Source organism: Myotis nattereri (assembly GCF_964212035.1).
Source record: "Myotis nattereri genome assembly, chromosome: 1".
Lineage (NCBI taxonomy): Eukaryota > Metazoa > Chordata > Mammalia > Chiroptera > Vespertilionidae > Myotis > Myotis nattereri.
The window spans coordinates 135,408,084-135,424,475 of record NC_138075.1 but is presented as its reverse complement, the minus strand read 5'-3'; the positions used below and the strand labels follow the sequence as shown (position 1 = coordinate 135,424,475).

The 16,392-nt window shown below is 38.2% G+C and overlaps 1 protein-coding gene across 2 annotated transcripts in view; it reads right to left on the bottom strand.

Moving 5' to 3' along the window:
• The window catches only part of PLXDC2 (plexin domain containing 2), a 416,262-nt gene that overhangs the window by 95,766 nt on the left and 304,104 nt on the right, over positions 1-16,392 (bottom strand). For both annotated transcript variants that reach the window (XM_081103903.1, XM_081103904.1), the window contains exons 7-9: positions 16,043-16,142; positions 1,435-1,530; positions 1,133-1,214 (exon numbers count right to left, since the gene is read on the bottom strand). In XM_081103903.1, coding sequence (XP_080960029.1) covers positions 1,133-1,214; positions 1,435-1,530; positions 16,043-16,142 — 278 coding nt within the window. The remainder of the gene's footprint in view (positions 1-1,132; positions 1,215-1,434; positions 1,531-16,042; positions 16,143-16,392) is intronic.

Here is a 16,392-nt window from a genome sequence, read left to right as displayed (position 1 = left end):
AGGAAATTATTGGAACAACATGTTAAATTGAAAACAAAACATAAATTATAATAAATAATATGGTTCTATCCAGAATAATGTAGTGGTTGCCCCAAAGTTAGCAAGTTAAACATGTTTCCTAAAGCTTGTTATCAAAGAACTGGCATTCTACTCTTTATACTCCGATAACTTTTAAAATATTCCTGAACATGCCTCTATCATTACAGCAAATGCTGCAGCAAGATGATAAGACAGAGACAGCTTACAGCAGAAAACTCTGAGGCCACAGGCACTGACGAACAGCTTGAGGAATTGGTTCTCCACCGGAGGAAGAAGCAGATTTATCACAGACTCTGACGGTGAGAGGCGGACTTACTCTCACACAGACTAGACCTTACGCTCTGTGGGGGGCAGGGACCACGTCTATGTTATTCACGGATGCTTTCCCAGTGCTGGGGACAAAATTCATGCACAAATGGTTGAGTAAATACCAAAACATGTGTAAAGGTCTTCACTCTGTATTTCTAACAAATGATCATTCAGAATCTTCTAAGCTCTAAGGACTGAAAAATCCTCTTTACCATGCATGACAATCATAACCCTCCTTGACAAGTGAGGCAGCTTAAGTTTCAAAGTCAATCAGTTACAGCTCAGACCAAAGCCACCCATTCTATTGTGAAGACCAGTTGGTGTCACTCTCTTCCTCACCCTCAGACTACATGTCTCATCCTGGCTAGTAACCTTTGAAATATTTACAGTATTTTCTAAAAATATTCATGCTTGAGAATGAATTCTCCCTGTCATAGTAAAGATATCTAATACCATGCCTTCTGTAGAATATGGACCAAAAGCATCAATTTAAAGACTTTTCAATTGCAATCATCGGCTATCTTCAGCCCCATAGAGATTACAAATGCATGTCAGATAACAACCTTATTGACATGATGATTCTTGATAATTTTGAGCAACCAGGTAAAGGAAAAAACAAAAATTTCCATGTGTAAGCATTTTTTTAATGCTTTTTGGTCATGGCATTTTTTAACTACACACACGCTTGATAATCAACACACCTGGCACATTTAAAATTTAATGGAAGAGCAGAAGCAGCAAGTCTTTTTAAAATTCAAAATTTTTTTGTATTATTCTTGTTTACCTTTGAAGTTTACTACACCAACTGCAGTTGAAGCCAATCTGGGAGGATACACAGGGGCCGCAACCGTTGAACTGGAGGCACGCTAGGAAACAAGAGAGAATGCAGTCATCCAGACTAGTTGGGAGGATGGAGAAATCAACAATAATGATGGCTCAGTCAAAATAAAAACAAACCACCCATCCCTGTATTCATGCAAGATGCCTTTCCATGCCAAGCACCATGTTATTATTATTGGTGAAGAGACCAGATCGTCAAACTTGCAAATCATTTTCCCACCTAGCTGTGTTCAGATGTTAACTTACTAGGTAATGGGGTCATCTCCACAGCTGAAATGTTGGTAATTTTTGACATTTGTAACTCTACTCGGTGGTATTCATAAATTGTTCTTCTTCGAACATCTATAAAAACAAAAATGGGGGAAATCAACTTTCCACATTTCTTTACCTATAAAACAAGTGTTTTAATAATGAATGTAGAGCTATATACTTTTACCTGGTGCAGTTTTAAAAATAAAGATTTAAAATAGCAATCTCTCTGAAGAGATTGATTATTAAAAAACAAAACAAAACAAAAAAACAACCTAAAAATTATGTCCCCATGTATTCAGAAGTCTTTTTATCAGTAAAGTTAAAAATGATGCCGAAACCGGTTTGGCTCAGTGAATAGAGCGTTGGCCTGCGGACTGAAAGGTCCCAGGTTCGATTCCGGTCAAGGGCATGTACCTGGGTTGCGGGCACATCCCCAGTGGGAAATGTGCAGGAGGCAGCTGATCGATGTTTCTCTCTCATCGATGTTTCCAACTCTCTATCTCTCTCCCTTCCTCTCTGTAAAAAAATCAATAAAATATATTTTTTTAAAAAAATGATGATTAGGGTCTCAGATATCTCATGTTGATAGCTGGGCTCCAACTCATTGTCACTCAGAGCTTACCTAAGACAGTTTCTTGATAGATTTATTTAATTTGAAATATTTTAACATATGAAGTCAAGGAGGTAAGAAAACAGACAACATTTGACTGAAACTAATGCTAAAGTAAGTCCTTTAGGAATAGATAGAACATAAAATTTTTTTCACAGCCTAAATGAAGTTGTTTTTTGCCAAAATAAGAGTCTTACTGCTTTAAAGATTTAGAATAAATTCCTTTAATGAAAGGAAAAATAGAACATAAATCATTATAAAATCAGTATTGCTCTTTATTAAATATACAGTATCGCATCTAAGAAAGGTTAATTATTAATACTTATATTGCATTCAGGAATTTATAATATTGATCAGCATATCCAGAAGTGTCTCTGAGGAGATTTGACAAAAACTTTAATAATTAAAAATCAGATAATTATAAGCAAACATATTTTTTAAACAATAAAACTGTTTACAAAATATATTTAAAATACATTTTTAATAAAAAACCTGAGCCTTATACTGGTAAGCCTGCCTGAGTAGGTAAATTTCAACAGAAAAGTAATGTCATCAGCATTTTGTTTAGCTTTTGATATACTTATAATGACTGAAATGCATTTCCTGAATTCTGTCTTATCTGTCAGGGATTATTTGGGATGATTTAAGTTATTTTTTTAAGTATCACAATATCCAGTCTTGGGGAAGTAATATGTCATAGTGGTTAATAGCACATGGGACTGTCAAACAGTGTGTTCACTTCAAATCTCTGTGTTTCTACCTGGTATCTGTGTGATGTTGGGCTCCTTTGTGAGCCTCTTTGTGCCTCAGTCCCTCCATCTATAAAATAGCAATAATAGTACCTACATTATTGAGTTGCTTTGAGAGTTAAAATGAGATAATAAATGAAAAACTTAAAACAATCCTCTCATGCCCTAGCAGTTTGGCTCAGTGCATAGAGTGTCAGCCTGTGGACTGAAGGGTCCCAGGTTCGAGTCTCATTAAGGGCATGTACCTCAGTTGCAGGCTAGACCCCCAAGCGGGTGTGGGAAGCAACTAATTGGTATGTCTCCCTCATATTGATGTTGCTCTCCCTCTGTCTCTTCCTCTCCCTTCCACTCTCTCTAAAAATCTCAAACAATCTCTCTAACACCCAAACAAACAAAACAATCCCTTTCACATTGCAAGTGCTCAACAGTGTCTGTCTTCAGTATGGCCACCTGCATTGGCTACATGCTGCATATAGTGGTCTAAATTCTGTAGCTCTAACCTCACTGGAACCACACCAAGGCCTTGAAATCAGGCTTCTAAGAACTGTCTGCCATCTTACCTTAGACAGTGTTCAATTTTGATTAAAGTCAACAGACCCAACAATGGTCCCCTTTAGGACATAACGCAGAAATAGTGTGGTGACTCAAGAGAGCCAGTTGGCTTTTAGTGAAAATGTTTAGGAAATGTGGATGCACACACATCCAGGAGGGAAGTCAAACATCTATTTATACCCTTCATGTATCTCTACTTCTCTCTACTCATATCCTTCCACCCATTTCTGGTTATTCACCATGAAATTCTGCTCCAGAAGAGGAAGGGGCGGGTGTGGCCCCCAGATGAACTCTTCTGGGGCTAGGAGTGATTCTAGAGCCACTCACTGAATATATCTTCAGGCTTATCAGATTGGAAAACAATGTTTAGAACCCTTATCCAATTAATTTCTTTTTGGTGTAAATGAAAGATGCATATATACTTTTCAAAGTGTAAAATATATTGAACATTAGAGAAAATGCTGACTTCATGGTATTTAGTAAGGTTTCAAGGCACAGGAGTCATGTCTTTTCTTTTTTACTTTTTTTTTTTTAATCCTCACCCAAGGATATTTTTCCATTGATTTTTATTTTATTTATTTTAAATATATTTATTGATTGATTTCAGAGAAGAAGGAAGAGGGAGAGAGAGAGAGAGACATTGATGATGAGAGAGAACCATCGATCTGCTGCCTCCTGCACACCCCCCACCAGGGATCAAGCCCACAACCCAGGCATGTGCCCTTGGCCGGAATTGAACCCAGGACCCTTCGGTCCACAGGCCGACACTCTATCCACTGAGCAAAACTGGCCAGAGCTCCATTGATTTTTAGAGAGAGTGGAAGAGAGAAGGAAAGAGGGAGAAATACCGATGTGAGAGAAACACTTCAATTGGTTGCCTCCTGCATGCACCCTGACCAGGGCCCAGGCCCAGGAGGAGCCTGAAACTGAGATATATGCCCTTGACCAGAATCCAACCAAGGACCCTTCAGTCCACAGGCCGACACTATATCCACTGAGTCAAACCGGCTAGGACTTGCTTGTTTTTTTTTGTGGTTTTTTTTTTTTTTTTTTACTTTTAAGGCATATACAACATTACTCAGCCTCTGCCTTTGTCTAAAGAGGATGTTTTCCTAAATACTGCTTTACCCTGTATTGTGTTAAACAATTTACTCCTCAGAAATAAATAAATGGCATAGCTTTGCCACTGGGATGGAGGTTTTGAGTCTTCATACTAAAGTTTGCACAGTATCAGCCGTATTAGTAGATGCTTAAAATACTAGCTGTCTTTTCATTTCATATTATACTTTGAAGAGCTCAAACGACTAACATAAGGACTTGGAAGCCTCAGGGAGTTAATTATTGATCATATGCATATGGGTGAAGGGAACGAGTTCTGTCGAGTTCTATCGCCTGCTCAGACACCTCCCACTATGGGGAGGAGATTACCTTACCAAAACCAAAATTAATGAGAATAACTGAAATTTGATGACCTGCCAATTAATGACAGCGTCCAAATGGTCATTTCTATTGCATTTCAGAGATACCACTGTCAACGACAAGTAATTAGGAATCTATTTACTCATAGCTCCTGCCAATGCTAGGAGCTTTCATTTGATTCCAGGAATGTATTTAGCCCATGTGTCTTGTTTAGAAAGTCAGACAAAATAATGTTGTACCAAACATTCAGTCACGGCTTCTACTCTTTCGTACAACTTTACAAAATCAAGATCCACTGTAATGCCCATTAGGAGCTTTTAAAGTTGAAAAAAGAAAATAGATCTCTGAGCAGACTAACAGAATAAAGTTCAAGTTCAGCAATAAAAATCTTTAGGGGATATGATTCAGGGTGTAACTGCTGAATGACATTTTTAGAAATTCTGAGCGGTATCTGCGGGAGAAACAGAGTGATCGTATGGAAACACCAGGAATCCTTTCCAATGAATAGTCACTTTAGCCAAAATAAACACGTTTAATGAGCACACTGTGGCACGGTTAGCTATGATAAGTTTACTAACCTGCCTTGAAAGCTAACATTCACATAGAAAATGTATGAGTAATTTCCAAAACTGGCTGATTCTTACATTTAGATAAATATTATAATACTTTGCATTATCATGTAAAATATTTGCTAACATTTCCTTGTTTACGTGTTGCCAATGCTTAATGACTGGCCCAAATGATTATTTCTTATTTTCCATTCTAGTTCCAATTGAGTCTTCCACACACTATAATTTACTGAACACTCTTCAACGTCAATAGCATACATCCCACAATTACAATTTCATCCGCAGGACAAAGACTCAGAGGAAATTAAAACCAACACAGACTCTTGAGGAAAGAAGTGCACTGTTGCAGCAATTATAAGCTTCCCACACAAAAATGCAGTGCATTAAGAGAATTAGCTAGTTGTGGGTGTTAAATAAAGCACCTACAAATAGAAGAGGCTTTTGCCCCAAACTTTTAAAAAATATTTCCTCTATAGTTCTAATTCTATCAGATAGCCGTATAATGCAGCATCGGATAAGGCAACATAAAGTCTAGGTGACTATGAAGTGCTCATCTCAACCTCTCAGATGGTCCTCTCATCATTTCCTCACTGCTTCAGAGTTTCAGGGCACTGCGAAAACCTAATGGCCAGATTTCATAAGTTACTTGAGCATGCGTACAAAAAATCAGAAACTTTAAAAACAATCCTCGCTTTTGTTCTCCTTCCACATGTATTTACTAATGGCTTAAACAAGATGCATTTCTTGAACTCCTTCAGAAATCACTTTGCCCAAGTGTCAGGAAAGTAAGCGGTCCATGTGTTGTCACAGTGGGTCGGTGGGCTGTGGGCTGCAGGCCTGCCTGACGTCATGGCTCCCATCGGCTCAGGGACTCTTGCTCTGAACATGGGAGCTTCCACCAGGGGGACACATCCCTCCACTCCGAGACATGGGGAGATTGTGTAATGCACATTTGCAATGTTAACTTTTTTTTTTTTTGTAAGAGAAACAAAAATTGAGACTTTATTAAATAAAATTGGGTAAAACGCAGTACAATTTCTTTATTTTAAAACCAAGGTTTTGAAAACCTTTTAGTGTTAAGTCACTCAGAAGCTTGGCACTTAGATAAGAAAATGACCCCATATTTTTAAGAAACTAAATTTCCTATAGCACAATGCAATTGGAAAAATAAGCATGTGGACATGTTTATAAATGTAGGCAACCATATTAGTTATAAATAGAAATATTCTGTATTGTAGGGAAGTGTAAGTTAAAATAGAAATAATCATGTAACAGGAAAAAAGTTAGAAATAAATTTGAAGGCATATAAAAAGGGAAAAGTGGAAAATCTCCAAGGTCATAATTTAAAACAAAAATGGCAAATAACAACTTGAGAGAAAAATTCAGCTTAAATTATTTTTGAGAATTGTCTTGGCTACTTTCCTATGCCTTCCATAGGCTACCACAGAATGTAGTTTGGCAAAGTAGAGCTCAGTTCTTCTGAAAGAGTTTTTATTGGGCTGTATAAAATACTATGAAAGAAAATATTTTTCAGGTTTTTTCAAGATTATTTATTTCTTCCATAGTTTGTCAACTTCTTAAAAATGTTATTAATTGCTAAGTAATTACAATGCATGTGTTCTACCACCAAATCAAAACTACAAATTGTTTTCTATGGAGAAAATCTGTTACAATATACTGCTTATATTTAAAGTGGTATTATTTAATCACTAGAGGTCCGATGCATGAAATTCATGCAAGGGGCTCGACCTTCGCAGCCCCAGCTTCATTCTGCTGTTTGGTCTAATTAGCATATTAGCTCTTTACTATATAGGATATTTAAATTCAAAGGCCTTTTAAAAGGCAAAGATGTTAAATATGTTTATGTAAATATTATACTTGAAATTGAATATTTTATGTCTATGATTTATTGATACCCTGTCCAATAAAACAACTAGTTACATGTATCTCTTTAAATTCATTAAATCCAATTAAATATTTAATTTCCCTGTCTCACTAGCCACATTTCAGGAACACCATAGCTACAAAGTGAGATCACACTGGACAGTTCAGATTTAGATGATTTCATCAGTACAGAAATTTCTAATGAACAAAGGACTAGTCTGTGCTATTATTATTACTGTTTTTATTATTTTAATTTTAATTTTTGATAATTAAAGCTTAAGACATTTTGCATGGTAAAAAGCAAAATGTTCTTGTTTGTTGAGTTTTTTTTTCCAGTCTGTAAATGTAATTTTGGTCAAGTTCTTTGGAAAACTGCTGCCTGGTTTGTAACCTTATATAGTGTCCATATATGGCAAACTATATATATATATTATTATTATTCAAAGAGTTCACTGAACCTCTAAATGTTCAAAAATATATATTTGCTTTCCAAATTAGTTGTCAGTTTCATTTTTAAAAATGCCAATGTTTCTTATTGAACTTTGAATAATAATAACCAACAAAGCAAAGGCACATTGTAGCATGAACAAAGTCAAAGATTTAAAAATAGCTGATGCTGATGAGAAAGGCATTGATGTTTAAGAAAGAGCCAGGTAATATACTGCTGGTGAGAAGAATAAAGCAGAGTAGTGTAAGGGATTCAGAAATGGTATAACTTGTACTAGAACCATTCCAAATTAGGTCAGTTGGTTTCTAGTACAAGAATTGGGCATGTGCTAGAGTAACTTTCACATTACTAAAATGATACAGCCTTTGTATTTGTATGCTACATCTTCCTTATCCAGTCCTCTAGCGCAGGGCACTTTGGCTGTTTCCAACTCTTGGCCACAATGGAGTACTACACAGCCATAAGAAAGGATGAAAGAGTGTCTTTTATAACAACATGGATGGACCTTGAGAACATTATGCCAAGTGATAAGTCAAACAGAGAAAGCTAAGAACTATATAACTTAACTCATATGTGGAATATAAAACTGGAACTTACGTACACAAACAGCAGTGTGGTGGTTGCCAGAGGGAGGGGGGTGGGGGAAGAAAGGGGTCCTAGGATGAGGTGACAGGAGAAGATTTGACTTTGGGTGGTGGGCACCTGGTCCTATATACAGATTTTGTAAATTAGTAACCCACACACGGAACCTATATGTTCATGTAGACTAATGTCACCCCAACAAATTTAAAATAATGAAAAAAAATGATATAGTCTTAGGTTTCCAAGTAAAAGAATTGTAAAGGCACAAGTGGATTTTTCTTGCTGAAAATGTTATGCTCATTTAACTCGGAGGGTGGAGAAAAGGTGAGGCCTGATGGAGAAGGTCAGCTCCTGAGAGATTAAGATCGAAATTCAAAACGTTACATCGGAGGAGAGAGAAACAAACAAGTATGAATAGTACTAGCAAGAATTGTGTATTTATCCAAGACCTCTGCACACTGTGTAAAAGGATCTGAGAGGACATAAGCCAAGGATGAGAAAGAATTACTTAATGGAGCTGTTTAACAAAAATGATGGAAAGTGCACATGGCCTCTGAAAATATGCCAATGTCAAAACTTTCCGGTAATCAAAAGAATATTAGAGAAACAATGAGATATCATGTTCTGCTTAACAAATTTGAAAAGTTTAAAATTTATAATCGTATCTGAGAGCATTTGAGGAAATGGGCTATAATATAATGCTGGTCAGGGAGTAAATTAATACAGCCTTGATAGAAAGCAACGTGTCATAGAGTACATAAAAAGCCATTGGCATTCAATAGCTTTATACTCTTCTTTAAATTAAATTTGTTGCAGTGACATTGGTTAATAAGATCATATAAGCTTCAAGTGTACATTTTTATGATACAAAATCTGTATATTGATTGCACTGCATGCCCACCACCCAAAGTCAAATCATCTACTGTCACCATATATTAGGCCCTCTCACCCCCCACCATCCCCTACCCCCTCCCTTCTGGTAACCACCACATTGTTGTCCGTGTCCATGAGTTTCAGTTTTATACCCTACATATAAGTGAAATCATATGGTTCTCAGCTTTTTCTGACTTATTTCACTTAGCATAATATTCTCAAGATCCATCCAAGTTTTCACAAATGGCAGTATTTAGTATTTTCTTATGGCTGAGTAGTATTTCATTGTATATATGTATCACATCTTCTTTATCCAGTCCTCTACCACAGGACACTTTGATTGTTTCCATGTCTTGGCCACTGTGAATAATGCTGAATTGAACATAGGGGTGCATGTATCTTTGTGAGTATATAGTTTCTGGCATTTTGAGTAGATACCCAGAGGAGAGATTGCTGGGTCATCTGGTAACTCTATTTTTAATTTTTTGAACAACCACCGTACTGTTTTCTATAGTGGCTGTACCAGTCTACATTCCCACCAATTTATTGTTTCAGGTCTTATATTTAGGTTTTTGATACATTTTGAATTAAGGACAAAATGTAATCTAGTTTCATTCTCTTGCATGTGGCTTTCCAATGATCTGAGTACAATTTATTGAAAAGGCTTTCTTTTCTCCATTGGGTGTTTTTGACTCCTTTGTCGAAAATTATTTGCCCATATACACGTGGTTTTATTTTTGCGCTCTCAATTCTTTTCCATTGATTTGTGTGTCTGTTTTTCTGCAAAAGCCATGCTATTTTTCTGTTTTGTTTTGTTTTGTTTTTAATATATATTTTTATTGATTTCAGAGAGGAAGGAAGAGAGAGATAGAGGGGGAGAGAGATAGAGATAGATAGATAGATAGATGATAGATAGATAGATAGATAGATAGATAGATAGATAGATAGAATCAATGAGAGAGGATCATTGATTGGGTACCTCCAGCACGCCCCACACTGGAGACTGAGCCTGCAACCAGGGCATGTGCCCTGTCCAGGAATCGAACCATGACCTACTGGTTCATAGGTCAATGTTCAACCACTGAGCCCTGCCAGCCTGATCACCCCCAACTGCCCCTTGTGCCAGTGTGCTCACCCCCAACTGCCTCCCCTGCGAGCCTGCTCACCCCCAACTGCCCCCCTGCTACCCTGCTCGCCTGCACCTTTCCTCCCCACTGGCCTACTCGCCCCCAACTGCCCCCCTGCTGACCTGCTGACTCCAAACTGCCCCCCCCACTGTCCTGATCACCTCCAACTGACCCCCACTGATGGCCTGGTTCCCGCAACAGCCCCGCCCCCCACCAGCCTGATCACCCAAAATGCCCTCCCCTCTTGACCTCTAACTGCCTCTACTTCAGCCCCGCCACCACGGCTTTGTCCAGAAGAATGTCCAGAAGGTCTCTTGGAAGGTCTCCCAGTTTAATTAGCATATTACCCTTTTATTAGTATAGAGGCTTGGTGCATGGGTGGGGGTCAGCTGGTTTGCCCTGAAGGGTGTCCTAGATCAGGGTGGGGGTTCCCTTGGGGCATGGGGCAGCCTGGGTGAGGGGCCTGTGGTGGTTTGCAGGCCAGCCACACCCCCATGGGGTGAGAGTCCCCACTGGGGGTGTGTGGCCAGCCTGGGTGAGGGGCTGATGGCTGTTTGAAGGCTAGCCATGGCCCCTGGAGACCCAAGCTCCCAGCGCCATTTTTTCTTTTTTTTTTTCAGCGCCTCCTTGAGCGGAGGGAAGCAGGTATCTGGGATTTATTTATGTTCTATAATTGAAACTTTGTAGCCATGAGCAGAGGCCAGGGCTGGCCAGGGCAGGTGGGAAGCTTGGCTTCCTCTATCGCTGGGGGCAACCCAAGTGTCCTGCTCGCTCCAGCTCCTTGGCAGCCACCATGTTGGTTGGGTTAATTTGCATACTCGCTCCTGGTTGGCTGGTGGGCATGACTTGTGGGTGTAGTGGAGTGACACCAATTTGCATGTTTCTCTTTTATTAGTGTAGATTAACACAAAAAAGCAACCTACATGGCAAGCCAGTGTTGAGACAGATCACATAAATTATGAAACAAAAGAATTTGTTGCAGCGATTAATGACCACATTTTAGACAGGAACTTGGCAATGTATAAACAAAAAAATGTTTTGTATAAATTATGGGAAACACAGGTATTTATAGCATAATGCTAATTTAATTAGTGTGTGTGTGTGTGTGTATACTGTAAACAAAATATTAGATGCAGATACATTGAAACATTGCTATCTTTTTGCAGTAATAGATTTATAAGCAATTTAAATTTTCTTCTTTGCATTTTCTGTTACTTTACAAATTCTTCTGAATTAATGTGCACTATGCTTAACATCATAAATATATTTTTATACCCATATTTTTGTAATAAGTTACTAAAGTCATTGCATGCAGACCTGTTTTTCATCCCTGTACCTGTGGAGAATGAATTCACTGATCTTTTGGTTCTTTCTGTCTCTAAATTTCTATAAAATACTTTATGTAAATCAAAAGGTAATGCAGAGATGGGTACACACAGACAATAAGAAAACAAATGAATAAAAGAGGTTTAAGTCAGAAACAATGAGCTTCATTGAGAGGAAGTCAAGGAGTTTTTTAGTGGAAATCCCCTGTAGACCCACTCAGGAGTCCTTGGCCTAGGTGTGGTCATTTTAGCATCACTGTCTTTTTAACTTAATAATGTAGATGATGATGGATAGGTATTAGTACAAATATGTATACTGCTTACACTGTGCCAGGTACTGCATGCTATAGACACATTTCATTTTGTATTAAAAGACATTATAGAAATTAAATAAAATGCCTAAGGTCTCATGACCAGTAATCACACTTACAATGTTCCTTATGCTTTCTGGACTTTTAATTAAATTTTATTTTTTAAAATTTAAGGGTTAATTTCACCATAGACTTTTTTCATTCTGTTGAAGGAGCCAAGGAATTTCTCTTGTAACCTCAGAACTCCTTACTCATTTACTAACAATGCCTGAATCCCTTTGATATTTTAAACTATCAGACCACCTGACCTTCTGGGAAAGATAAATTATACTTAATTAATTATACTTGGAAGTTACATTAAAATCACTTACCATTTGGAAGCTTTTAAAAATGGAAAAACACCTTTTTTGTTCTTGATGATGTTATGAGGAAGGGGTGAGGGGAATCTTTATAATAAATAAATTAAGCTTACCTTATAGATTTTTGAATGCTTTACCAAACATTCACCAAATCTAATTAAAATGATATAGCAACTGTGGTCCCTCTGGGAAAATCGTTCTCAAAATTGTAACTTGTATTCCCATGTTGCCATGGCTAGATTAAGCCAAGGATCTAGATTCTATATCCTATGTAACCAAACTGAGTAAAAGAACAGAAAATTGATCTTATGAGAACCAAGTCTTACGTAATGGACCATGAAATGCAGAAGAAATGAAACCGCCTATTACTGAGGATAATGATCAGTTTTTCCCCTAAATTCACTCAGGAGAAGAAAAGAGGTAACAGAGATGGATATTTTAAATTCCCTATGAGGAAAACTCCTAATAACTAGGCTGTTAAATAAGGGAACATAATTTTGAAATTGACTTAAATATTTATCTAAATTCTGATTGCACAAATAAGTAACAAACAGATCTCTAGGAATCATCTTATTTTCTCAGGAAAAATAATACCTGCCTAACTTGTATTACACTAATCTTGGGTTAGCCTAATCTCTGCTGCAAATAAGTACACTATGTTGTTTTTTTAAAGCTGAGACTACAATGCAACCATATCTCTCTCCTCATACAGAAGTTCATGTAACAGACACTGTTACACTTTATCAATGTGGGAACAGATTTCAGAGGAGATTTAACAGTTTTATATTCCCGAAAAGATTTTAAAGTTGGACACATTTATTCCAGTATGTTTGCTGAAATATGGTCCCATCTAAAGGCAGGTATAAGTGGATTAGAAACTCAGAACTTTCATCCCTTTTTTGGCTAATTTTCTCAGTGAAGTCAACAAAAATGTGAATGTTGCTCCAGCATCAGCTTGCCTGAGGGAAGCTTTTCTCTGAAAGCGAAGCTTGAGTAATTTTTTTAGATGAATGCAGAGTCCCAAACTTGATACATAATATGCTCTAAAAATTCATGAGTTTTGCTAATTTGTTCAATAAAATTTATATTTGGGAAGAATATTTTTATCCCAAAAAACATAATAATTAACCTATTATATTATAACTAGAGGCCCAGTGCACAAAATTCATGCACTGGAGGGGTTTTTTTCCCTCAGCCCAGCCTGTACTCTCTCCAATCTGGGACCCCTTGGAAGATGTCCGACTGCCAATTTAGGCCCAATCCCACAGAGATCAGGCCTAAACCGGCAGTCGGACATCCCTCTCACAATTCGGGACTGCTGGCTCCCAACCACTTGCCAGCCTGCCTGCCTGATTGCCCCTAATCACTCCCCTGCCAGCCCAATCACCCCTAACTGCTCCCCTGCTGGCCTGATTGCCCCCAACTGCCCTCCCCTGAAGGCCTGGTTGCCCCAAACTGCCCTCCTCTGCTGGTCTGATTACCCACAACTGCCTCCCCTGATGCCATCTTTTGACCACATGGGGGTGGCCATTTTGTGCGAGAATTTGCATATTACCACTTTATTATATAGGACAAGGGATGCAAATTTGCATTTGGGGACAAATTAATAATTTATTTAAGTACAATTTTATCATGTCTAGCTTCTCACACAAACTTGAGTACTACATTATTAAAATTGTAAAATATTTCTTTTGCACTTTGGAGGGTATTTTTCTCTACACTATAATATATCAGAACATGTGTGATTTAAGATGGCTTCTGAAGAAGCTTCAAATAAAATTCTTTCTGGGGTGAAAAGAAACCACAAATAAACTAAAACTAGTGTTTCCTTTTACTCGTGCAATAATTGACTGGAGTCATGCTTTATTTAACCCTTCTGAAAAAAGAATGAGAGAACAATCCTCCAACAGGAGTCAAGGTTGGCTTTCCTGGACTCAGCTTCTGACTTAAGAGTTCAGTCAGAAGGTCTCCCTGTTGCCTACATGTGCTAATACATCCTTGCTTTGTTCACAGTACAGTTTTGTTTCTGGAAAATATGCCTTGGTTTGACAGTTCCCTTGAATACCACCTCCCACAAGTTCTGAGCTAACATGGAGAAACCGGCACAATTCATGCTCTTTCCCACGCAGAACTGCCATATATGAATGTCATTCTAAACTCTATTAGTAAAATAAACCCTATGATGTATCCAGCTTACACACTGCTCTGAAAAATCTAATTTCTACTCCATTTACTTTATATTAGTGAGAGATAGCATAATTAAAGAGAATCAGCTCACGTTAAGACCAAATAGCATAGATGTGTGTGATAATTTAAGTCTACCACTATCTATAATAATAAAAGTATAATATGCTAATTAGACCAGACGTCATTCTGGACAACCCTCTGGACAACCCTCTGGACAATCTTTTGAATGAAGCTGGGGCTGAGAGGGAAGCCTGGGTCCTGGGTGCCTGCTGGTGGCCAGAGGGAAGCTGGTGCCAGCAGCTGGGGGGAGGAAGGCCTACTCTTGCACAAATTTGTGCATTGGGCCTCTAGTCCTATATAATGAAAGGATAATATGCAGATTGACTCTAACGGTGGAATGACTAGAACGGTCACACAGCCAGTCACTGTGAGGTGCACTGACCACCTCTCGGTCCCTTTCCTTGACCGGCAGGCTCCCATCGCCTGATGGCGAATGGGGAACCAAGGGTAGGTGGCGGGGGATGCACACAGTGCCAGGACAAGGCCCCCGCTTTGCTGGTCACCGCACACACAGAGGGTGACCTGTGGCAGGGGTGGGGCCGGCGAGTGGGCGGGAACGGCCAACCTCTCAGTCTGTCCCCCAGGCCGGCAGGCTCCTATCGCCCAATGGCGAATGGGGAACCAGGGGTGGGCGGTGGCTGGGGGCAGGGCTGACTGCAGGCAGCCGGGGAAGATGGCCCTGATTGTAGTCCAGGCCTAAGGACCGTACCTGTACACGAGTTTCATGTGCCAGGCCTCTAGTCATAAAATAAAAGAAGAAAAAGAACTTTAAATAAAAGGAAAAGAAATGACCTAATCTTGAGATGTATTTTATTATCATCTCTTGCTTTATATAAGCACATCTAGGACACAAACGAACAAGCAGACACTTTTAGTATGAACATACCCAAGCATTCCTGAGGACTGTTCTTAAAATAGAGGAGGTTTTAAAAACATTAGTTTTCAGATGATGGCTAGTTACAGGATCAGACTACTACAAATAGCACTTACATTTTGAACTTCTAATATGATGAACAGCTGCCCAAAATAGCACATATGTTTTTATTCTACAAAAGGCAAAGTTGACTAGATAGGCAAAACTAATTTAGAAGAGAAAATATGTATCTTCTCTAATAGATATAATTCCATCAAAATTTTTATTTACCTAAATTTATATTTATGTTAAACATAAAATGACACAGAGCTCCACTTTTGCTGATATCATACACCTTTTAGTCAAATAATGTCTTTCTTTAATGTTTTTCTTGTTAATAAAAGAAATATATCTGTACAACCAAGCTAACCACCCCAAAGAATTCAAAATATGCAGGCTTGCCCTGACTATTTAATTTTACTTTACCTAAATTATTAGTGAAAGAGAGAGAGAGAGAGAGAGAGAGAGAGAGAGAGAACCTCAGTAAAAGTTATAAACCAAACAATATAATTAACAAGCAGCACTTATCTAAGTAATTGTATTGTTCAAAGAGTTAACATCTGCCCAAGTCAATTTCCTTTACATTTACCCCCACAGCAGGTTCAGACTTTGCAATTACCCTTCTTCTACATACTGGGAATTTGTTGGATCCTGTGGACAACGACAAATGCATCAGATAACCCCACTTTCACTGGGTGATTGGTTGAACTTATCTGCGTGACCAAAACAGGAATCTGAAAAAGCAAAAGCAGATTGCTATGTGTTAGCATTTAATTTCACCTTGCTTAGTAAATAAAATCAGGCAATGGAGATGAAGAACTACAGAGAGAACAACTGGAACATAAATCTGAATATGACAAACATTCCTAATATTTACAGTTTAAAAAAGCACACATTGAGAATATACTAAACAAAATACAGCATTATAAATGAGACAGACTATTGAACTCTATTTTTTTCTAGACTTAGAAGAGTCTAATAATA